Consider the following 25,947-nt stretch of genomic DNA (forward strand, 5'->3'; position numbering starts at 1 on the left):
GAATGACACGAGCATCATCAATGTAGGAACATTGATACTGATTAACGAATAGTAAAAACTCATGGTCCTTTACCTCCAAACATCGACATAGCCATGTCTTCTTTCGTTCATTTATAGTTCAACAACTTCGACCCTCAGGAAGAGACACCGTCTGGGAAAGGAACAACTCACGTTACTCATTGTCTTATCTGTCAAGAGAAACTCATTACTGCCACCGCCAACAATGGCCATGATGATGTTTAACAATGGCCTGCTGAAAAGCCAGCAGCATCTACTTCTACCAAAGTGAGATCTGTGAAGTACGTGGAGAGTGAACTTCCCCGATGAACCCATGTTATGTGAGGAAAAAGCAGGCCCCCTTCCAAGTTTGATATCTCTCTAGAGTACAGCAAAGGCATGTCGGTGATGGTCAAAGCTCACAATCGAGACCTTATGTGAGCTCTGGCCGGCCAACCAATACCCCAGATTATTCCAAGGTGGAAAGGCTGGACGTCTAGCATCTGGAAACGAGTAACTGAACATCTCGCCACACTCAAATATATTCCTCCCATACCAGGCCCTATCACAGAAATCAGCACGGTGCTGGCGTGTCTGGTTCGAGCGCAAGCTATGACTGCCGCAGTGGCCCAGTTTTGGACCATCGCCTGTTTTGACCTGGCAGCAGCTAAGAATGTCAACATTATTACGTGGCAATACCCCGAGAAATTCCCTAAAATGTTCATCAGGCATGGTCTCTTTCACACATGCAGTGCGTATTAGGGTGCTACCTGGAAGTTCATGGAAGGAAATGGTGCTGAGCAGTTCGTCATCCAGTGGCTCCATCAACAAGGTGCTGAGTGACAAGCACTGTAACCGTTGCCGCTATGTGTTCAATACCTTGCTTGAGGCATTGGAGTGACTTCTGCTTGAGCAATATGAAATCCTTTGAGGAAAAAATTCCAATGGAGACTGTCAAGCTGCTGGAAAACCTTGCCAAAGAGCCAACGCATGAGAGGCTGCCGGCGACCTTAGCCCTGGCATCGGTTGCCAAGCTACTCGGAGAGTTGGAAGAGGTGCCAGATGATGTGATTCATGTCCAGGAGGATTTGTTTGTGCTCCTTGTATGGATTCAAACGATCAACCAACAACAACTACCAATACCAAAAATCCATTCACCGATTCACACAAAAGAAAGGTGCTCTAAGCACTGAAAAAAGGTGCTTCCCTGCCATCCCAGTCTTCTCCTCCACATCAGGCGCTGCAACTACTAAGCTGCTACCTGGAGGAGTTCGCTGGAACCCCACCATCACCTATTTGAACCGACTCTACGTGGCTGGGTTCAGGGAGCAGAGGGACTGGAGTTAAGTTCCCATGGTGTCAATTTTCGTCACTAATTCCTCCAATTTTTAGGATGATGACTTACAAGCTGAAGAGTTCGAACCACCAATTCTCAGCTACGAAGACGAGCAAGGAACGAATTATGATGATGATGGAAAGTTGTGTTATTAAAAGTTGTTATTCCAATTCATCAATTTTGGCATTTATTATGGGTTCTTTACCCTTAAGATGTCCTTGAAACCCCCAAATAACAATTTAAATTGATTTCTCAACCCAAAATTAGTTTAAATACATAGGACACCCGTGTTTTTAGGCTTACTGGTTGAAAGTTGTGTTGTTTTCAATTTTGGTCCCCGTCGGCTGGCTGCCATCTTGGATATCTACAGTATTTACGGGTACTAGCAACCATAAATCGCTTGGTTAAATAAGTTTTTATTTAGAGGCTTCTACATCAAGTAATTAAAAAAAATGATGGCAGGTATAAAGAAGAGGGGAAGGGGACCTTTTCGGTTCCTGGCCCATGGACTAACTCCAACCTGTTTTCTCTACAGTTAAACGAGTCTACGAATGTTACATCTTGTTCATAACTTCTTGTAGTTGTTCGGTATGTTCATGCAGGAAAATTTAATGAACTTTTGTTTTCTCCCACTTAAGATCACTACAAAACGTGATGATGTAAAGGAGAAGGTAGCTAACTGAAAGAGGAAGGGCTCTCGTGGGATAATGTGTGTGATGTGTGCAATGCAATGCTGGGCTCGAATCAGAGTTTCATTGAGGGTTTAAGAGTTTGCTCCAGGGGCTACAATGCCACATTGCATGATTTACCGCCAACCACTTGCGTTTAGAACCCTTCTCAAGGAACTCCAGATCATCTCGAACGATCATCAAAATTTTGAATTATGTCAAATCTATGACTGTCAACTCACATCTTTTCAAAGAGCGCTGTAAAAACATGGCTTCAGAGTTCTCCATTTTTAACACTTCTCGATGGCTATCAAGAGGAAATGTTATGAGTCGAGTTCTCGAACTTCGAGAACAGTTGAAAATGTTCGTAGACATTCAAGACAAACCAGCATTTTTTTTTTGTCAACCATTGTGGGAACAACGGGTAGCATACTTTGTTGACATATTTGACCAATTGAATGAAATTATTCTGAAACTTCACTTTTCCACCTTATGAATTATTCACCTCTTCATCCTCTAACCCGTTTTCATCCCTTCTTTCTCTAAAAAAAAAAAAAGTGCAGGAGAAGGAGGCTCAATCCTCACTCCATCTTGCCCTCCTCACTGGCGGCGTTATCTCTCTCTCCTCCTTATCCATTACTCACTGCTGAGTTAGGAGAAACTATACATTAGAAAATATTGAGGTCTCTTCCTGAATAAAATATTGATGTAGATGAAAAAAGACCAAAGAAATGATAAGGAAAATATTATTAAGAGCATCATATTGTATGGAATTAATTAATAATTGAGAGGTATGACATTCCCAATTTATTAATAACTAAAAAAAATTAAAATTACACCATGACTGTGTAATGACTTAATTTTTTCGCTTACCAGGGGATTAAGACATCGTACTTCAGGGGTCAAAGGTCTCTTGAAGTGGTAAAGTTAGGGGCGGATCCAGGAATATCAAAAGAGGGGTCCAAGAAGTTGTGGGGAGGTAAACATGGAGAGCGCAGCGAGCTCTGTTTTTTTTAAGGGGGTGGGGGAGTAGTCTGTAAGCCCTCCCAGGAAAATGTTTGAAATCTGACTAATATTATGGGCATTTTGAGGCCATTTGTACTAGATATTAGAAGATATTCAGAGATCAATAGCAATTACTTTTTACTTTTCAAAATCGCATGAGTACAATACTGCATTAAAGAAATGTTTGGGAATTATCTGATGAAAAGGGGGGGGGGGTCGGACTCCCTGAGTCCCCTGGGTCCGCCCCTGATAGGTTGGAGAACATTTAACTTCCCCAACAAAGTAAGAAACTAAGAGTAAACAGTAAAGCATCCATTTTGTTGCAGCACCAGTTGTGATGACAGAGTTCTTCTCCCTGTGTGGCAAGGTCGCCAGCACGGCAGCTTTCAGTTTAATTTGGTACTACACAGCCGAGCTGTCCCCTACTCAGTACCGGTCAATCATTCTGGGTATGGCCAGCATGTGCAGCGTATTTGGGAGCGTCTCATCGCCTTACATCAACGACCTCTTGGTAAGAATTTTTTTTTTTATCAACTTGCGATGTGTTACGGAAAGTGCACATGACTAAGTGTCCTCTGATTGTCTGTCTGTATGACCAATATTTAAGTCAGGCTTGTCTTATACAACGTTAGTATGAAAGACGAAGATGTATGATTTAACAGCACTATAAATGCTGAGTGTGCATGTAATGACAACAGAGGCCAGGAGGTTACGTAGACAAAAACTGTGAGGAATGAAGAAGGTGAATCCTAGTCTCAACACTGTACAGAACAGTGCTGAGACTGGGAATTAAAGGAAAGGAAATGGTAAGAGGCATATTTTTATTATCAATCCTGCCTACGTTACTTTCAACTTATTTACTTATATTCTGCTCTGTGAGAGTATCTGGGAAACTCATGTTATTGTGCACTAATGTACGTTCTTTTCAATAGATTTTTAGTGAGAATATAACATCAACATTAGAATCTCTAAAGTAACTTGGTAGCTGGCAGAGATCAAGACGCGTTAGTTTTAAACAGTGTTTTCAGATTAAATAATTATTATTAGGAATGAAGGGTGATACACATGTTTTATTTATGTACTATTTATTAGAAGCAAATGGTATTACTGTAAATATCTTGAACTATCAATCACAAAATTAGGGACTTAAAATGTGTTTCAGTCAATGTTTAATAATTGCTACTTAACACTGGCACAAAATATAAAGCCTAATGGATTTTACTTTATAGTTAGAAAAATAAGCATCTTCAATTAATAGTCATAAAACTGTATGGCGCCAATAAACACTCAAAACCTTTCTTAAAAAATTATTGTTCTTGTCGGTCTAATACACTCAGCACCGTGGCTACAGATCACATTGGTACTACTAGGAGTCTACTCTCATTACTGCTTGATAGTATACCTTATAGCACACTTCACAACCCAGTTAATATCGATAATAATCTCTTGTTTTAATAATATAATTGAGACGGTAAATGGCAAAGGTACTCACAACCTGTCAACACTGACACAAACAGGAGATTTTAACACCCGAGCTCACACCACTGGCATCAAACACTGCCTTGGGGTTTATTATTATTATTATTATTATTATTATTATTATTATTATTATTATTATTATTATTATTATTATTATTATTATTATTATTATTATTATTATTATTATTATTATTATTATTATTATTATTATTATTATTATTATTATTTATTTATTTATTTATTTATTTATTTATTTATTTATTTATTTATTTATTTATTTATTTATTTATTTATTTTATTTTTATTTTTTATTGGGCACTCCCCTACATCCTTGTGTAAGGTGAAGTGCAGAAGCGTTTACAACGCCCAACAGGGAAGCATGCTAAGTTCATGCTTGCCTTATGTCTCATGAGTTAAGGGCATAGAAGCCTGAAGAGTCAAGGGCGTAGAAGCCTGAAGAGTCGGTGGTTTTATGTCATCAAGTTATTGGAAGCTCCAGCAACTCCCTGAATACGAATTCGCAACTTTCGACTTACAACAGGTACCTACTTTACTGCTAGGTGAACAGGTACTAATGGGGGGCTAGGAAGTATGTCCAAACAACTTCCATCGGCCCGGGAATCGAACCCGTGACATCTCGCTTGCGAGGCAAGAACGGTACCGCTTATACCACCGGTCCCCCCATTTATTATTCTTATTATTATATTTTCGCCCCCAGGGCCGGATGTGGGTCCTTGACCTGTGCTCTAGTGGACTAATATCTAAAAATAATAATAATGATAATAATAATAATAATAATAATAATAATAATAATAATAATAATAATAATAATAATGATGATGATAATAAAACACTGAGGTTGACTGGGTTCAGCAGCTCACCCACAGGTTTACCCAGGGTAATACGCTCTGATCTCAGTCCTCTACAAATTCAGTCCAATTTCCAGGGGAGAGTCGTCAGAAATAAATAAACATTCGTGGTCGGTAATTAAACGACACACTAAGATATGTTTTGTTTATATCATATGTCTTATGCAGGGAAACAATTGGTATATGATTGTTTAAAAGATGATAAGACGTTCAGTTTAAAAGTACTAATTGAGGTCTACATGCATCTCAAGGGGCACTACTCAGTCGAGTGTCCTTACTTGGAGTTGGAGGACGCTCGCCCCACAAGGGGTCACAGCTCAAGATTGAAGAAGCCGCAAGTCCAGAAAACTATGAGGGCAAACTTTTTCGGAGTGAGATTTGTGAACTCTTGGAACAATCCACCAGAAAGTTTTGTGACGGCACCGAGTGTGAGCTTATTCAAGACCAGACTTGACCAACACTGGAGCGGGTTCAGGTACATTCAGGAGCCGGTGCATGCCCAGAACCTGCCAACAGTGTGTAACAGAGACGTGACCGATCGCCCAAGCGGCTAACGAGCCGATCAGTGGTGAAGAGGATAAAAGTAAAAGTATACGCAGACAAACCTCTTCTAAGTCAAATCAACACAATATGTCGTGTCATGGGACATACTTTCTAGGGGTTATTATAATGTTCCACAACATGAAAACACAAAGGAAGATAAATGGGGAATGGAAATATTCATAATACACTATAAAGTGCAATAATATATTAAGTATTAAACATATTTACACTATATACACAGAAAGGTGTGTTATGCCGAGGCATAAATTCGTATTATAATTTTGTAAACCTAGGTGTTTTGATTGTCTCCCATGCAGCAGTTATTTTGGCAATTGGTGGAATTTTCAAGTATATATTGATGTATTAATTATGTAAAAATATTCTAGACTGTATTGCATCATTTTTTTATGATTTACTAATTATTGTAAGCCACGATCAGAGTAGAACGTTCTAGAATCTCTCTCGGGCGTCTGGGTGATTCTAGGCTGTTCGAGATGCGTCTGGCGAAGCGTATATAAACTGCAGCGAGCAGGGTCTCCCTCTTTATTTCCCACTTCCTAACCTTTACCTTCCTCCTTCACCGTCTTCCTCTTCCTGAGCCTCTGTTCATAGTGTAAAGAATAACCCCAGCAGAACAACTGAAGATAATTGTTGTGCAAGTGCTGTGGAATTGTCGTGATTTATATAAAGTGAGAAGACTAAGGAATTGTACACTGGTAATGTGCTGACTATATATTCGAAGTGTGGAGTTAAGCTGTGAAGACATTGCCTTGTTAACAATGTTGTAAAGAATTAGTGTTTATTAAAGAAGACTACAGTGCACAAGTGTGTTTCTGTGACCTGGTGGGAATCTACCTACCTGTTGATTGTCTGTACACTGATACCGATCGTCGGGGAATTACCTGAGAGTGGCGGGACAGCCAGTGGTAATTCGACAACACTTGTGAGATATCTACTGCTTCTGTACATACGACCGTAGCCGCTGGTAATCAGTGGTGGGTGCTGGGTAAGCGGTGAAAGGAGGAGGGTCGTAACAGGCGAAAATGAAAGTACATCAACTACAACTGAGAAACAACACCAGGGACAAAAATACAAGAACTTCTAATCTTACAATTAGCTCATGGAATAAGTGTTACTTATCACAATATACATTATAATTACAATCCTAATACATATACAAACAGTAAACTTAGCTGTGAGGTGACCACTCAGTAGCACAAACACAAAACCCTCAGACACCGGATACTCGTACAAAGCGCAGGACAGAGCCATTCAGAACAATAGCACGTCAAGAGGCCAGGGGAGTTTAGTGACTTACCAACTAACCTCTCAGAGTTGCAAGGTTGTTTATTACTCACTTCAAGGGTGTAAACATTGACACAAATAATATATAATTTACAATACAACAATATATTATATAACCGACAACAATACATATCACAAACAAACATAATACAAACAAAACATAACACATGTAAAAGGAAAAAGAATAAACATAATGAAAAACTCTTTCCTTGAACGAGCTGACTACCTAGTTCCCATCACACCTTTCATTTTAGATAAAATTACTGGGTTAATTTGACTAAGATGAGTATATACATATACTAACCACAAATTACACTCTGGACATACAGTCAGCAACATGAGTGACCATCGTATTTGTCTCCTATTTCGATTTTTCATCTTGTCTAAAAATTTTAGTGAGCGAACAGCATGACACAAATATACATTAAACTTTAACAAAGCATCATCAGTGCAAGTAATTTTTTTTCAATTGTTGAATAGTTTTTCTGGTGTTTCTTGAGTTTGGAAGATAAAGAACACACAGGGTGGAGTACATCATCAGCAGATCCAGTTTGTATTAATACAGCACCGGTTCCATTATCACTTGCGTCAATGTGCAGTCAAAACTGCTTTCAAAAGCTGGAGTCTGTGACACAGGAGCACTGGATAGCAGTGATTGGACTCTCTCGAGGGACTTTTGGCACTCTGGGGTCCACTTGAACTGCTTCTTAGGGCTGGCTAGGTCTGTGAGGGGCGCTGTTACCTGTCCGAAGTCTGGCCAAAATCTGCGGTAATATCCAGCTATTCCTAGGAAGCGCAGGAGAGATTTGCGGTCTGCAGGCTGTGGGAACTGCAGAATGGCTTCTATCTTCGCATCGACACTTGCAAGTTTCCCTTGGCCAACGACATGACCAGAGAAGACCACAGTGGCGTGTCCAAACTCAGTCTTGGCAAGATTGACAGTCAACTCCGTATCTTCTAGCTTATTGAAGAGGGCCCTTTTTTTGAAATGTGTTCTTCCCAACTGGATGTTACCACCACCAAGTCATCAAAATATGCTTGTACCCCTTCCAAACCTTTGATGATAGAGTTGACGAGACGCTGGAAGGTTGCAGGGGACCAGGGGTGTTACGCTTTCCAAACGGCACGACACAGTACTGGTAAAGGCCATCTGGAGTTGACCTTGCGGTAATCAGTGCAAAGCCTTTGACTACCGTCAGGCTTCAGCACCAACAAGCACAGCGACGACCATTCACTGTTGCTCGGCTCCGCCTAACCATTTACGAGAAGGAAGTCCACCTCCTCTCACAGTATCTTCACCTTCGTGGGGTTCATCCGATAATGGGGTTGTTTGATAGGAGATGCACTGTCAACCAGGAGACATCGTGTTGGACAATCTGGCAGGGTCTTGGGACGTCCTGACAGATCCCTCGGAAATCATCGAGTAAACCATTCAACTTCATGGATTGCAATGTTGTCATGCTGCAATTTAAACTCAGTATTAGCCAAAATGTCACTATTTCACAACTTGACAGAATGGGCCAGGCAGTAATCTTGAGGCACAACTTCATTGTCTGGCACTTGATCCTGGATTAGTACTGGCCTCTGATTCTCTAACGTAATGTGGCTTCAACAGATTGACATGAACCAGACGCTCAGTTATATACTCAGGGGTTTCTACCACATAATTTACACCATTAACTTTTTCCTGTGCAAACTTATGAAAATGATTTAATCTAGTCTTGAATTCTGTCAACCAACATTCAACATTTTGAGTGGTCCTCCGATTTCGTGTCCACATATAAGTTGAAAAGGGGAATATCCCAAAGACTCTTGTTTACTCTCGCGGAAAGCAAAGAGCATTAAGTGAACACCTTCATCCCAGTCTTTATCTTCTTCCATTCAATATTTCATTAACATTCCCTTAAGAGTTTGATGGACCCTCTCTAAGACACCTTGTGATTCAGGGTGGTGCGCCATGGCAAGATACTGTTTCACTTTTAACTCATTCATCACCTGTTGAAAGAGACCGGACGTGGAATTGGATCCCTGGTCAGATTGAATGCTACGAGGAATTCCGTACTAGGTGAAGAATTTAATGAGAACTTTAACAATGATCTTTGCAGAAGGGTTTCTTAAATGAACAGCTTCAGGATATCGGGTTGATGCACACATGATAGTTAAAATATATTGTTTTCCAGCTTTTGTCTTAGGGAGAGGTCCGACACAGTTGATAATTATGTGACTAAAAGGTTCATGAACAACAGGGATTGGTTTTAGGGGAACAGGGGAATAACATTTTTAGGTTTACCCACCATCTGATAATTGTAACGTGTGCGACAGAAATTTGACGCGTTCTTTCTCATCCCAGGCCAGAAGAAATGCCTCAATAGCTTATTATATGTCTTATTTACACCTAATTGACCTCCAGGACAATCATGTGCAATACTGAGTCCGTCATGCCTATATAAAAAGTAGGAATCACTATCTGGTGAACTAGGGTACTTTTATCATCTGCAGGACTATCAATGGGCCTATACTTCCTCATGAGTTGACCATTATTTAAATAATAACATTTCCTCCTGGTGTCTCTTTTTCATCAACAGCAAGACTGAGATCGTGAATAAGTTCTTTATCTTCGTGTTGAGCTTTTAAGAGCTTATCTGGTGTTCGGGGAATATTTTGAATTTCTTTATCACTGGAAGGGCCATTAACCTCAAACAATTTACTAATACCCAATCCTCAGTTATCTAAATCACTGACACGGTTCACGTCACCATTAAGAGAATTATGTACTGTACTGTAGTCTGGACATTCATGCTTCGTGTCACCGCACAACTGGGAAAAATGTTAGGGCACTCCTCCTTTAATGGTTCAGTAGGGCTCTCGAGTGATTGAACTAAACGAATTATAGGGTTGGGCACAACAAGATTTCCCGCAACATCATTGCAAAGCAAAAATGTTACTCCTTCTACTGGAAGTGGGTTATTCTGGACACCAACTGTCACATACTGATTTACCAGATCAGACTTCAAAGGAATAGTGACTGCTCCCCCAACACCCTGAAGGACGACATGTTCGCTAGAACTGTATAAGCATCCTGAATGAGCGGTATTGACCCGTTTACCATTATACTGTGTGACGCACCAGTATCCTTCAACATTTGGACAGGGTAACTAACATCAGTGGAGTCATCACATGAAACTGATCATTTAAACAGAAAGGGTTCAAACAAGTCAGTCCGGCTACCGCTAACAGAATGAACTGCCTTAGTTTCCTGAGCAGCATTCTTACGAGCTAATTTGGGGCAATTAGCAATTACGTGCCCTGGTTGCTTGCAATAATAACAATGTAATTTATTCCATCTTAACAGCATTCTTTTTGCTAGTCCCAACTAAATTTTGCCTTTGAACATTACTGGTACTTGATTTGAACGATGAATACTGTGCAACCTTACCAGGCCTATCACCCTCATCACTAGACTCTCACTCATTCCCTGGCTTCCCAATAACAACTTCATGATGACTCTGAGGTTTGTGCATAATTGTCTGCTAAAATAGATGCTTTGTTTAGAGTGGTCACCTCTCGCTCATCTAAATACAACTAAATATCAGGATGTACAGAACATTTAAATTCCATTAAAAGCATTAAGTCTTTCAGTGCATCAAAAGTGCAGTAAAAGCATAACATTCACTTGATTTAATACTCTCTATGTGTCTGTTAATAGTTTCTAGTGTGACACATCTCATCACATCGGTGTTTAACATTTGCTTCCTACCAGCAGGAGTGTAACTAATATGAACTGATATATCCAACCAAGAAGGAATGTCATTAATGGGTTCGTCTGGAGTGTTTGGGACATTCAGTTTCAAGAAATCTGCAACACTTTTATGAAGCCACGCCCCAAAGAGAGTCTTTTGTGGAAGATTATCGAGACAGTCGGGATTACTTAGATAGAACATCAACTCAGTTTGAGCTGTAGTTTGGGGACCATTGTTCTTCAAAACTCTTTCCTCATGTTTACAATTCTGGTTGATTTTGGGCATCCTAGAATGATGGGCATGGCTTCTTTTTGCACTACCTCAAGGCTGTTGAGTTGTTTAGGAAGAATAGTCACAAGATGGAGAGGATGATAGTCAACTACAGAACGAATGAAGTGGCGATAGAAAGTACGAGCATAGGTGATGTTAATTCCATAACCCTTGCCAACAGGGGTTCTGAGGGGTTTAATGCGGTGCATTGGTTTGGCACGAAGGTGCATCATTCACACAGATTCCAAGATATTTATAAGGGCTACATAGTTCCAAGGGCATGCTGTTAATGTTATAGTTAAGAGGCAGAGGGTGAGCAGGACGAGGATTGAGGAACCTCGTCTTGTCAACAGATATTATGAGACCACATTCCACAGTCCTCTTAGCAAATACATCCAGCAAGGCTTGGAGTTTGAGCTTGGTCTGTGTCATAATGCAGATACCATCAGCAAAGCATATTGCAGCCTCGTTTGGCTGAACTGGAATGTCAGCAATAAGCTTGTGCATCAGTATATTAAAGAGCATAGGACTTAACACTCCTCCCTGAGGCGTGCCAAGCTCAAATGCTCTCATTCTGGTACTTTTGACTCCCCTAAACAGAACGCTGGCATACCTGTTGGACAAATAACCCTTTATCCATGTCAGGAGGTTACCTTGGATGCCAAAATGAGCTAGTTGCTCAAGTATAATGTCTCTATTAGCTACATCAAAGGCTGATTTAAGGTCTATGAAGGCTGCTTGTGTCTTATCTCTTGAGTAAACAAGATATTCTGCAAAGCATGTCTGTGTGCTGTCCCGGGCATGAGCCCATATTTGTCTTTGACTTGAAACATGAGACGGTTGAGAACAACTATCTCAAGGACTTTACACATACAGGATGTGAATGAAATGGGCCTGAAGTTTGGAGAGTTAGCTTTAGGGATTGGTACTATGTTTCCTTGAGTTCATGTCTTAGGCAGAATACCCTGTGTGAGGATCATTTGATACAGGCTAAGCAGTGGATGGTTAGGGACCTCATTTAACAATCTCAGGGTGTTATAGGCTATGCCATCCTCACTAGGGGAGGATGATTCACCTTTTATTCGTGCTGTTGTTACTTTGTGGTGCATTATAGGAAACAGGTCGGTAAGGTCTGGTGAGGAACAGGCTATTTCAATATTGAAACCCCTATTAATGTGTATGGTTTTAAGATATTGATGTATATCAGGAGGCAGGGAAGTGATTTGTGACACACTAGACCATTGGTCTAATAGCATGTCAGCATATTCTGCAGGGCTGTGATGAAGCTGGACTGGGATGGGTAGCTTGGTAATGGCTCTAATTGTGTTCCACACTTCTGCTAGAGTGGCTGTTTTATTAATCCCCTGTAAGAATTGTTCCCAATTGGTGTTTCTCATCTGACCTTTAAGTTCACGAAATGCTCTATTAGCTTTGAGGAAAGCCAGGAGATTATCACTAGTTTTATTTTGCTTATAAGTGTTGGCAATGTGTTCTACCTTCTCTCCTTTGATGAGGATGGGGTCATGTGTCCACAGAGGTGGTTTAGTGCTGCCCCCCTTCCTCCTTGACTTAACCCAGGTGGTATAATAATTATGTGGTAATAACATTTACAAGATCACAGCAAAATTCCTTCACTGACCCAGGTTTATATCCAGCATACCATCTGTAGATGTAGGCCTTGAAGTGCAGTTTAAGATTATCTGGGATGTTAATTCTGAGCTTAGGATGGGGTTCACACTTGACATCAGCAACAGTGTATTCAGTAAGTATTGCATAATGATCACTGACTAGGTGGTCTGAGATGACCTTAGCCTTGACATTACTGTCTACTAGGTTATACCCAATCACATAAACAGTCTGTCCCCATCAGTTGTGTCACTTTGTCTGTGTCGTATACACTGATATTATGATTATTGATGTAATTCACGAACACCCTCCCATTAGAGTTACACTGGACATCACCGAGGACTGCGTGACGAGAGTTAAAGTCACCCATACACAACATAGCATTGTTACCTGATGGCTTTGGCAACACGTCCACTCGCAGCTCATTACACCGAACATAGATGTTATACAGCGAAAATTGACTGTTTGCTGTCTTTACTGTAAATTGTTGATAGTGAATACTTTCATCATTGTGAATTTTGATCCATTTACAGACCAGACCATTCTTTACATAAGTGAGCAGGCCACTTTCTGCTCCAATATTGTATGCTGTAAACCCAGCTATACTGGGGGCAGCTTTCTTCTGGGTGCTGGACGTGTAAGGTTCTTGTAAACGAATTATATCAATGTTAAAAACTTTAACAAACCATTGTAGGTCATTAATTCTGCGGTTAGCACTCCAGATGTTCCATGAAATGAACCTAAGCGTTCGTGTTACTCGTTCCACCTTGAACTTAGTATAGAGAGTCACGCGTTGGCTTCATAGATCAACCTAACCAATAAGTTAATCGTTTCAAATTCAACACCCCTGGAATTCTTGATAATGCGTCTCACAGCCCTTATTCCAGTAGGATTTTTATACACAGGTTCCTTCATTAGTCCCGCGAGTTCCTCCTCCGAAAATATTGGAAGAAGTACAGGGTTATGGACAGTTTTCAGACCTGAGGTTATTAAAGAGACCACGCTGGCAGTCGGGCTCATTCTCCCCATTCATGCTTCCATCACTATCGGTCTCGCTCTGGCTGAAGGTTCCAAGTGTTCCCTGAAGAATGCAGTGATGGGTAGGGAAACACCGGGTAACACTGAAGTCCATTTATTCGGATAGGAGAAATACAAATGGTGACTAGCGTGTGCCGTGCACTGCTCACACAGTCAGACTGAGACTGCCTTGCCATATGGCAGCCTCGGGGCAATGTTGCCTCATAACACGTGCAGTGTTGCCACTTAATTATATACATAGATGCTACTCAGCACAGTAGCTTATATACAAGGTTGCTACTCGGCACAGTAGCATAGATACATAACCTACATCTCCCTCCCCCCTCACGCTCATAGTCTTTGTCTTGAGCGGACTTCTTAGTCCTAAGTCGCTCCGAGCGTCGAGGTGCACTGTGGGGCGGATCCTCATGAGGTGTAGGGGACTCTTCCTCGGTCAGGGGGCCCGCAGCAGGGGGTGGGACTGGCCAGAGGAAGAGGCGGTTCCTCCACCAGACACGGCCGCTCGGCATCCTGACCTTGTAGTCCCGCGACCGGCCGACGCCCATCACTATGCCCACCTTGTCCCAACGTGTCGTCGTCGGGTCCTGAATGCGGACAAGGGCACCAATCTCCAATGGCTGAAGAGGGCGGGCACAGTCGTCATACCGAGCCTTGGCGTCCTGGGCACGTGAAGCGGCGCGGCGGTCGCAGCTCTCGGCTCTGGTCTGCCACTCCTTCGCAAAGGCCTTGGCGTGTGCAGGAACGCAAGAGCGGAGAGGGTGACCATACAGGATCTGGGCAGGGGAGCGCCCTGTGTGGGAGTATTACGTAACTCCAGGAGTCCTTTGTCAAACGCCTCACAGTCTATGTTGCCTGAAGGGGCCACCTTGAGGATGAGGTGCTTGACTGTCTTGACCGCAGCCTCAGCATGGCCGTTTGACTGTGGGTAGTGGGGTGTTGACACGATGTGGCGGACTCCCCAACGCTCCAGGAATCCTGTGAAGTCCCGGCTGGTGAACTGTGGCCCACCGTCCGTCCGCAGACGTACAGGGACGCCCAGGTCACGAAAGAGGTGCCGGAAGTGGCGAATGGTGGCTGCGGACGTCGTGTCCGAGCCACAGATTACCACCACAGGCCAGCCAGAGAGTCGGTCGGCGACAACTAGGAAATGTTTCCCAGCTGTGCTGAAGAAATCAGCCGACACGGACTCGAAGGGCTTGGTGGGTTCGTCGTCGCACAAGAGGGGCTTCTGCTGTTGACTGGGCTGCATGATCTGGCACGGCTCACAGGCACGACCGTATTGACGATATCCGCGTCAATGCCGGGCCAGTACACAGCCTGCCTTGCGCGGCGCTTGGTGGCCTCTGCACCACGATGGCTGTCGTGTAAGCGGGCCAGAACGCGACGACGGAGAGCTGCAGGGACAACCACACGGGCACCGTACAGGACGAGGTCCCCATCTGCGTAGAGGTCCTCACGTATCTTCCAATACGGGCGTAGGGCGTTGTGGAGGTCAAAACGGTCGCGAGGGAACCCAGTCCTCACACTCTCCAAGAGCTGAGTGTAGGAGGGGTCGTCGCGTGCCGCGGTCCGTAGTTCCTCAAGGGCCAGATCGCTGTCGGGTGGCGACACTGAGGCCTGGGTGCTGGCGAGGGACTGTACGGCCTGCAAGGTGACGATGTTGCTGACGGAGAAACCGGCTTCGGTGCTGAGCATCTCGTTCAGGTGTAGGGCGGCTGACTGGGGAGCGGGAGAGGGCATCCGGGATGCACAACTTCTTACCTGCGCGCCAAGCCGCGGTGAAGACGAAGGCCAAAATCTTCTCCTTCAGGCGCTGGAGGAGGGGATTCTCGATGGCGTCCAGCGAATAGTGATTAAGAATGGGGACCAAGGGCCTGTGGTCTGTGATGAGGTCGAAGTGCTGTAAGCCAATCAAGTAAAATTTGCACTTCGATAAGGCCCATACCACTGCCAGCAGCTCCAGCTCGATGGTAGTGTAGCGAGACTCAGCATCGGTGAGGAAGCGAGAGCCACACTGTACGAGCCGGTGCTTTCCTCCACCGTGATCCTGGAGAAGGGCGTAACCAACCCCGTACAGGCGCGAGGCGTCTGTCTGGAGGACGGTGGGGAGCGCTGGGTCGAAAGTAGCGAGGATAGGTGGACTTGACAGGGCCTCCTTCACCTTATGAAAGGCGAGGTCGTGGTCAGGGGTCCACGTGAACGTCCTCTTGGGGCTCATCAGGGGGCGGAGAGGCCCGGCAGCGGCGGAGACGTCAGGAGAAAATTCTGCCAGCTGGTTCACCAGGCCCATGAAAGACCTGAGATCCGTAAGGTTGGCAGGTTTTGCAAAGTCCGCTATGGCGCGAACTTTCTTCGGGTCCGCAGTAATGCCATCCCTTGAGAGTCGGTAGCCGCAGAAAGACACTGCAGGTGCGGCCAAGACGAACTTCTCGGCATTCAGAGTGATGCCGTGCGTCCTACACCTGGTCAGTACCTCGTCGATGCGGCGAAGATGCGTCAGGTAATCCTCATCGTAGAGGAGGACGTCATCCACTACCTTCACGCAGTTGGTCACGCGTTGAAGTGCCATGTCACCACGGAGACAGAAGGCGTCCCCCGTAGCAGCGAATCCCATAGGGCCACGGCAGTAGCGGAAGCGTCCGTAAGGCCTGATGAAAGTGGTCAGTGGCTGATCCTCCTTCTTCAGTGGGATCTGCCAGTAACCACAGAGGGCGTCCATCGTCGAGAAGTGCCGTACCTTCGGGTCCACACTCCGTATAGCTGCAAAAGGTGTGGGTGAAGGGTGGGCGGGATGGGACACCTGGCTGTTAAGCTTAGACAGTAATCAGCACTCCACCGTTAGTCTTAGCCACAGCGACTAGAGGGTGGCACCAAGGGGACAGGTCGTCACCAACGGGTACGATGACACCCTGGGCCACCATGGAATCCAGTTCCTTCTTGACTGAATCCCTGAAGGCGACAGGGATCAACCGGGGAGTGTGTATGGCAAACGGCTGTGCATCTTCCTGCAGGTGTATCCTCATAGGTGGACCCGCCATAGCCTTCAGTGGCGCGGTCCGTAGGGCCTCCTTCGTCACCAGCACATCCGAGTACTCCTTCAGGAAGTAGGCCCTTGCGGCTGAAGGAGACGTCTCGCTGTGAAGAGGAAGCAGCCGTGACTTGGGTGGAGGCGGGGCGGGAGTGGACGCAGGTTCTGGGCAGCTCTGTGCGGCAGCGCCAGGCGCGTCGCTCGGTGATTCACGCACCCTGCTGGCGGTGTACCGAGCAGCTGGGATCTGCTCAGGAAAGTCTCTGGGCACCACGCCTAACTCCTTGCAGTGCTCCCACGACAACAAGGGTAGCGAGAGTAGGCTGCACGTCCATCCATCCGTGACACGACCTGTCGCCATAAGTGATCTCCGCTTGAAAGGAGCCCACATCATCTGGCATCTGGGAACCGTCAGCATTGTAGTACTGCAGGTGCGGCGGTGGTCCCAGGTCGCGTTTGGTGAGGCCCAGTTTCTGGAGGTGCTTCAGGCCTATCACTGTAGTATCAGCGCCGGTGTCCGGTATCACCTCGATGTGACCCGACACATCACCGTGTGTGACGGCGACGCGGATGGTAGGGGAAGGGGTAGCCCTGGGGCGTGTGGTCGATTCCACCCTCCTGATGTGACTCAGCTGCTGCTTGGGGCTGTGTAGGCCATCTGAAGGGGGATGCGTGCGAACCACCCCGAGGGAAGTGCGCTGCTTTCCTCCTCGTCTCGGGCTTTTGGGCTTGGGTTGGCGGCAGCACTTGTCGTAGTGTCCATAGCAACCGCAGGCCTGACACTTGCGGCCTCGTGCAGGGCACCTGTCTGTGTTAGACCAGTGGCCCTTACGGTCACATCCACGACACAGTGCGTCGGCTGCCGGGCATGTCTTGGGGCCATGCTGCTTTCCACAGCTGCCACAGGAAGCTTAGGCGGAGGCGTGGAAGAACATGGGGCAGACTTCACGTTGTTGGCCGCCTTCTTACCCTTCTTGTATTGTGAGATAGCTCTCACAGCAGGAGGAGCCCGTAAGGCAGAGGTGGCGGACTTGGTGGCCTCGTACGACCGACATTCAGTCACTACCACCTGGAGTGTGGAGGAAGCGTCCAGGGGGATGAGTCGCTGCACCAACTCTTCTTGCCTGACACCTGTCAAGATCCCGTGCTTGATCCAGGCTTCCTCACATTCCCGGCTGTGCGTCTTGCAGACGTCGATCTCCTCTGACAAACTCTTCAAGCGTACAAAAAAGTCGTCAAAGGATTCGTTCTCCGCCTGCTTGCAGCTGGTGAAGGCGCGGCGACGCAAAGCCTCGTTATTCCGACCTTTAACGTGCTCCTGTAAAAGGTCGAGCACATCCGTCACTGAAGATGTAGAATCGGGAGGCACTTGCAACGTGTGCTCCAAAACTCTCTGGGTCTCCAGCGACAAACACATCCGCAGTTGGATGAGCTGTTTGTTTGGAGGCATGCTGTCAAGGTCCACCATCGTGGAGTAATCTGTCCAACGCCGCCTCCACTCACGAAAAAGCTGAAACGTGGCGTCTGGTGAGAGGGCGGGTGGGGGTTGAACAGATGCCTTGGGAGCTGTTGGAGTAGCAAGAGTGCCTGGAGGATGTTGGTGTGGTGGAGGAGGGAGGGTACTGGCGCCTTGGTGAGCGAGTGAGGGAGGGTGGGTTAGCACCAGGGTCGCCAATATTGCATCAAAGCGCGCCTTTTCCTCCTCTCTTCGTATCTCCTCCCTCTGAAATTCCATCTCTCTACGTCGCTCGTCCCGGTCGTCCATCCACCTCAGAATTGTGGCAATGTCCGTCACTGGAGGTGGAAGATGAGAGTCTGCGTCCGGTGGAGGGGAAGGTGGTGGGGTGTCGTGTCTCCCATCTTGACGTTGTCCCTTCTTACCGCCCATCTTAGAGTGTGCGTGGACTGCACTGTTTAGTACATAAAGTGGTGCCTCAACAGCTCGAACCACATATATATGACATAAACAGCGCAGAAATAACGCATAGAGTCCACTGTTCTGTCCGTGAGTGAGTGCGTGCGTGCGAGCGTGTGTGTGTGTCTGAGACAGCAGATGCACTCCGTGGTGGCCTTACTGCCGGTGGCTAGAGCCGCCGTGGGGGTGAGAACGTTAGTGCCTCCCCGGATGTCACACGAGAAGGGTGTACGCCTGCGTGCTCCGTGGGTACCATAAAAAAAAACAGGCCAATGCTCAACTCTCAGCTCTAGACACACTGATACACTGACACTAACACTGCTACCGTCACTAAAAAGCACTGTGACGGCCCAACACTGCACATCGCGGCGAAACACAACACAACACACACAACACATGAAGAGTCGACGCGCACATCACATCGCCGGCAGTCGCACATCGCCGGCTAACTGTCCATTGTTCACACACTTGTAAGTCCACAGATCCTAGTCACTGCGCCATGAAGGTTCCAAGTGTTCCCTGAAGAATGCAGTGATGGGTAGGGAAACACCGGGTAACACTGAAGTCCATTTATTCGGATAGGAGAAATACAAGTGGTGACTAGCATGTGCCATGCACTGCTCACACAGTCAGACTGAGACTGCCTTGCCATATGGCAGCCTCGGGGCAATGTTGCCACATAACACGTGCAGTGTTGCCACGTAAATATATACATAGATGCTACTCGGCACAGTAGCTTATATACAAGGTTGCTACTCGGCACAGTAGCATAGATACATAACCTACACTGGCTACTCACCCTCAAGTTCGCATCATTATGAGAGGAGGCACCAGCTCCTTCAGAAGATCCACTGACACTATCACTGCCATTGTTCACTAGTACACTTACGTGGCAGGATTTAACCTGACCTGCATTGACTAACGAAGGACAGTCACTGTGCCTGTTGACTTCAGGTGGTGAAGGCAATCTGGCCGCATTGGCATCACTTAGTGGGACTGCTATTGTGGGTGGAGGCGGCCTCCCAGGACAACCGGGGTGCCAGGCCATCACACCCTCCTTCCTGCACCTGGGACACTGCCTCCTGGGTAGGGAGGTGTGGCTGTTGATTTCAGGCGATGGAGGCGACCCGGCAGTGTTAGCGTTGGTGTCACTGAGTGTGATCGCTATTGTGGGTGTTGGCGGCCTCCCAGGGTATCCGGGGTGCCAGGCCGTCACACCCTCCTCCCTCCACCTGGGACACTGCCTCCCAGGTGGGGGGGCCTGCTCTCTCCCCTACCGAGAGGCAGCTTCCTTGGTGGGGCAGCTCCATGTGCTATGCATTCCTGTGCAGATGCCACAGGTGGCTGTCTTGTGACAGTATTCTGCCACATGATTGACCCCGAAGCAGTTGTAGCACACCACAGGGGAAGTAGTCCACCGACTGATGTTACTAGGGGTACCATACTTGCCGAAGAAGCAGTATTCCTCAGGAGGTGGTTCCTACCTTTTCCAAATAATGTTGATGCTACTAAGTTGTGCACCATCCTTATAAAGGCTTCTTGCTCTGTGGACGCCCGGAAGTAACAGAGCGCCACTGGGGGGAATACCCTTGGGGAAGTGGATGACAAGGCATTCCTTCATTTTTTGGGGTCGGACAGGATCATCTCGCTCAATGAGAAGTAGGGAGCTGACCTTTCTATCAATGAAGCGTTGGATAGCATCCGTCTCCTCTCGGTCTACATAGACGAAACGAGGGGCGCTACATGGCATGACAACATCCAGCATAGTCTTGCAATATTCCTCATCCAGGGCTCTCAACCACTTAAACTTCATCAAATTGGTTGTGTTCTTGGAGAAGGCAAGGCCCATGTAGTTAGCCCGGGGAGCGATGGGAGGGATTCACCTATTAGCTCTACTCTGCTTCCTTCCCTGGGTCCTCATTTTGCGTTTCTGCTGACGAGTCTTAAACTTCTGAAAGCCAGCTTCAGTGTCGCCATGACTGTCCTCCTCATCTCCTTCGATTACGTCAGGAACATCAGCAGAGCGTCGCCCGGCGTCGACTCCTGCCATGGTTAGATTTAAATGGAATCCAGGTCTTATACACTGGGGCAGAGAGGTGATATGTAGGCCAGCGGTGTCCGGGTAACAGGGACTTGTGTGAATGGGCTGAGTTGTTTGAAGTGAGCCTTGAGTAACACTGATAGGAGTTACACCCAATATTAACCAACTCACTTGTTAAATTCCAGTTAAATTCCTGTTAAATTCCTGTTCCCACCAGCCCAGTATAACCACCTTAGTCACGTGAGACACCACATGAAGTCACTAACCATGTGGTAAGCGCCAACCATCAGCAGAGCGAGGGGAGGGAGGGAGAGTGAGGCTGGGAGCCACATGACTGGGCTCGGGAGTAGGCACTGTGGATGCTAGAAGCTGTCACATTGATTACTACACTACACCCACAAATACCACTTTACACGTGGTCACAGTTCAGTGACACTGATGTGAAGTCACTAAGTATAACACTCAGTTTCACAATGAGCGAAATACTGTATAATTTAGTTTGGTTATCATTAGTGTGTGGTGTGTGGCACACAGGTGGTGAACGGTGGTTGGGAGGCGCAACTCTTATGATGCGAGGTAAGTTGACCTCTATAGTCCCATACATAAGAGGGAGGAAGGTAAGCAGGCGGCAGCAGGCAGAACGCTGGCCTCAACCTTAATGACAGGGACTGGGTGCCAACTTCACTGTATCACGTCACACTGTATTTTCCTCTATACAGTTTGGTTATGGTACATAATTATACAGTCCACGTTTATAGGGTCGAGGTACCGAGATAACTAAGGCACACAAGGTAACTTCTCACACCTGTACCAAGCTTAACACAGCGCTGAAGCCAAGTCAGGTCAGAGGTGCCCATAAATGAACTGTCCTGAGGGGGTGAGGCTCATCGCCCTGCATTTGTCCCAGCCTCCTCACATCCTGAGGGGTTGATGCCATCTTCAGAACCTCTGTACAAATATTCTTAAACTGCATCTTATCGTGTGTTATCTTACTCACAGTTCCCTCCTCCTGGCTCTCAGGGACTCCAAAAACTATTACATTGTTTCTGCACTGGAAACATTTCCGTTGTTCCTCCTCTCCCCTAACAGTAGGTCCATTAATTTTCATTTCTTCGACACACTTCTTCAGAGTCCCTAGCTGCTGTAGAACCTGTTCTGATCCTGCAATACTCTCCACCACCTCCCGTGGCTCTGCTAATGCGTCAGCATAACTCCTCTTAGCAACCACCACCATTCTGTCGGCTACTTCCTCAGTCTTAGCAAGGATCTCTTTCCCAACTTGTTCTAGTTTGGCAACCAGCAAGGCTCCAGCTTCATCTATTTTCGTCCCTAGGGAACTCGTTCCCCTATGGCTTGCAATCGCCTCTTTCACCTTGACTATGCAGCCAGGGCAATACCAGCAACAGCCCTCGTGCTTTACGGCAGCTTGCATCGCCCTAAACGTTGCAAGGATCAGGCCTGTATCATCCATATCCGTCATCCCCCGCATGGTTGTTGTTGTGGGGGGGAGGGGGAGTACAGACTATATATAGATTTACACCTATTTAAAAAGAAAGAAAAATAAAAACAGTACTTAGCTGCCCTCTGTTGGTTTTAGCCTTCCCTGTTGCCTTTAGGGTTGTCTTCTGTTTTTCTCTTCTTTTTTTAGTTCACTTCGGCATTTGTCGGTATCTATGTGCTATCTCCATGAACACAGCATTTTGCTATGAATATCGGATTTTATACACTCACTCAGTCCTTTAGAAACACAAAAAAATAAAATAAAACTTTCTTTGGGGCGGTAATAGAATGCCTCTTAGGATAGCCAAGTTTGTTGATTTATTTTTATTTTTTATTTATTTTAGCTATTATTTCCTTTTACTTTCTTTTCCCGTTCTCATCAACGACTATATCTCTTTGTGCTATCACTGTGTACACTGTATCTCTAATAGTATGTATGAGCACGTGGTCAGTCACGTTCTGGTGGCAGCTGAGAGCAGAAGGAAGGTTGTGACTCTCAACACACTCAGTATATTCAGTGTATTATTGGCAGCAAGGATGAAAAGTTGATTGAACTGGTTCGTGGACATTAAGTACAGTGATAACCTATTTAAGGAGAACACATGGAAAACAATAGGAGATGAACTGAACAAACAAATTTATTTCAGGTAATTACAGCTTTAACTCATGGTTTTTATTCCTTGTGCTTACTAGACATATCTCACAGTTGTGAGGTGGCTCATAACGGGAACAAAGTAGTTTAGTCACCGCCAATATACAGATCCTGAAGGGCTATTAGAGAAGTTTTTAATTTTTTCTCTCACATTGAATGCACTCTGGTGGGCATTTCAGCCTTGTCGAGCTATGGCAATGAAATTGTTTGCCATGTTGTCTATGACATTCTGTTCCTTTATGTATTTATGCAAAATGAAAGTTGCAAAAACAATATTGTCTGCATTGTCAGGCAGTAGCTTCGGGGTCCTGTGATTTATTTGAAGTGTTTCACTCAACAAACCGTAGGTGTTCTTTGGAACTCACCTTGCACGTGACAGTTTATAATTGAAAACACAGCCAATCTCTCCTTCGGTGATATTGCTTCCTGACATTTAGTGCTACTTATATTGAATTTATATTTTGACATTCTGAAGTACTGGTAAAATTTTACTTCATTATCTTGCAGTTCCTTGTACAGACTCCAATATTCCCCTTCTATTTTCTATTTCTCAAGCTTTGATGAACCCACACTCTTCTTTTTGTCACGCAAAATATTTCCCCCGTCTTCTTCATCCACATTTACCGTCACGTCTCCGTCCAAAGTGTCATGGACTCAACTCTGGACACTGGAGCTGGAGAATAGGCTTTTGGTAATTTAGCGTCATCAGCAAAAGAATCTGTGCTATTAGAAGGGTTGGAGAGCGAGGTCACTGATATGGAGTAAGAAGATGATAGGATGTAGAATTAAACCTTGAGGCACTGCTACACTGATAGAAAATTAGTCCCACAACTTCACAGATCTGATACTGGGAGAGAGAGTAGGAGATCCAGGAAATTATAGACCTTGTGATACTAAAAGATGAAGTAACAAGGGTATCAAGGAATATCAATTCAGTGAACATATATTATCGGGAACATTTAATACTAGTTTTGTAGTTAACATTTGTTGTTAATAGTGTGTTTAACATGAAGTACTAGTGTTTTAAATAACACAGAGTATTTATAATGCAGTTATTCTCTGTTTTGGCCACTTAAGCTATGTTAACTATCAAAGATTTAAAGGATAGATAACGTATGATTGTCAAGGTAATTTTATGTAGTAGTAATGCCGTGAACATGTGTAGTAGTATTAACACTATTTCTTTGTGTTGCAGGGCGAGGTGAAGGTGTGGTCGCCGTCAGCGTTGTTCGGCTCAGTGTCACTCCTGTCTACTGGTCTCGCCTTCTTCCTTCCCGAAACTGTAGATATAGAGTTACCTGAGAGTGTTGACTATTTTGCCAAGAAACCTAAAACACCATCTGACAACAGCACAGAAGGCAATACATTGCCATCGGAGTCATAAGTTATGAGGTGAAAGAAGATTATTAGGGATTGAAGAAAAGTGGAATACTGGAATACAGTAGAAGTAGAAAGAATCTGGGCTCAACCAGATCGCTTCATCTTACAGTATATATCTGTGTTCAGGAATTCATTTATTCTGGGAGAAGTATAGAAAAACAGGTGTTAATTAAGGGAGTTGTAGCATTGCAAAAGCCAATAGGAAAATTAACTTTTTATGCATGTTTGAAGTTAGAATTCAGAATGTAGCGAAAAGTGAAAACTAAAAAAAAAATAATTCGCACAATTGGCATTACGGAATGTTTAGTCAATTAATCAGGGTGCGAGGGTATGAGACCTTAATCCTTCCGTTTTCTTGATATTATGATCTCCCTGCAGGGTTCTCGGTGGCCTATTTGCGGTGTATAAGGAAGTGTTTAATCTCCAACCCGTGTAAAAGTGCTCACCATACATTGTAATTCAGCAACTGTTCTCTTTTTAAAATATCCCCGCCTACACCTGACCTCACCCAGACGACCGCCACCACCCAGACCACCGCCACCACCCAGACCACCAACAAACCTCCCCCCCCCCGCCAACCACAGACAACCCAAAACAAAATGGCAATGCATCCGACCACACGCCAAACAAAAAGGAAGAATACCTCGCCTCTCTCACTCCCTAACCAGAAAAACAAACGAATAGTCGTGAGAGACTTATACCCTCACTGGCGGAAGAACCCGGAGAGCGACCCCGACGAGACCAATAGCCCCACCCCCACCCCGAACACCCTTCACCTCCCTCACCCCCTAGTATAAAGGGGGCTTTTTCTACTGTCACCATTTGTAAAGGGGCAGATTTCTTGTTAGTCTTTTCTTATTAATCTATCCCCCTGCTGTTAACTTTTAACTCTTCAACCTTTTTTCTCTTAATTTCTTACTTCATTCATTTTCTACATTAGTTATTTCATTTCATATAGTTAATTCATAACCTCTGACCTTTGGTAGCATGGCGAGGGTTTGGGCACATGGGTTCTGTAATTCTGGTATCGAGATATGGACAAGAATAAAGGTAGATACTGAGGGAAAATGATATCCCTAACGTGCTCTAAAATTGGTTTATAAAAAATGAAATTAAATTTGGTTAAAGATGTCATAAACATACAACTAAAAGGATCAACTCCTTGGCTTTACTCATCTCCAATTCCAAGTAGATACTCTCACTTCTTACATAGTTACTGGTTGTACCTTTAAAAGAACACTCCACATGACATGCTTACATATGGCACCTTTACTAGAACTCATTTGGTAGTACATATGAATGGTGTACTCACAACCCTCATAACACGCGTTATTACTGGTAATATCAATATTTATGGGTTCAATACTCAACATGGGACAACTATACTTCTACTAGTTATCCCCAATCATATACAACAATAATGGTTAGGACTCAGTTGGTAGTACATATGAATGATGTACTTACAACCCACACACAAGCATTATTACATAAGAACATAAGAAAATAAGGAGTCTGCAATAGGCCGGTTGGCCTGTGCATGGCAGCTCCTATCGAG

General features: G+C 45.1%; 1 protein-coding gene across 1 annotated transcript; it reads left to right on the top strand.

Moving 5' to 3' along the window:
• Positions 1–3,332: 3,332 nt before the first annotated feature.
• LOC121854564 (solute carrier family 22 member 5-like) lies at positions 3,333–25,947 on the top strand (the record flags this gene model as incomplete). Its single annotated transcript, XM_042349240.1, is given in 2 exon segments — positions 3,333–3,517; positions 24,208–25,947. Coding segments are annotated over 2 exon segments (374 nt in total), but the record flags the coding sequence as incomplete, so codon positions are not given.

This window comes from Homarus americanus, unplaced genomic scaffold (genome assembly GCF_018991925.1).
Source record: "Homarus americanus isolate GMGI-L3 unplaced genomic scaffold, GMGI_Hamer_2.0 scaffold15734, whole genome shotgun sequence".
Lineage (NCBI taxonomy): Eukaryota > Metazoa > Arthropoda > Malacostraca > Decapoda > Nephropidae > Homarus > Homarus americanus.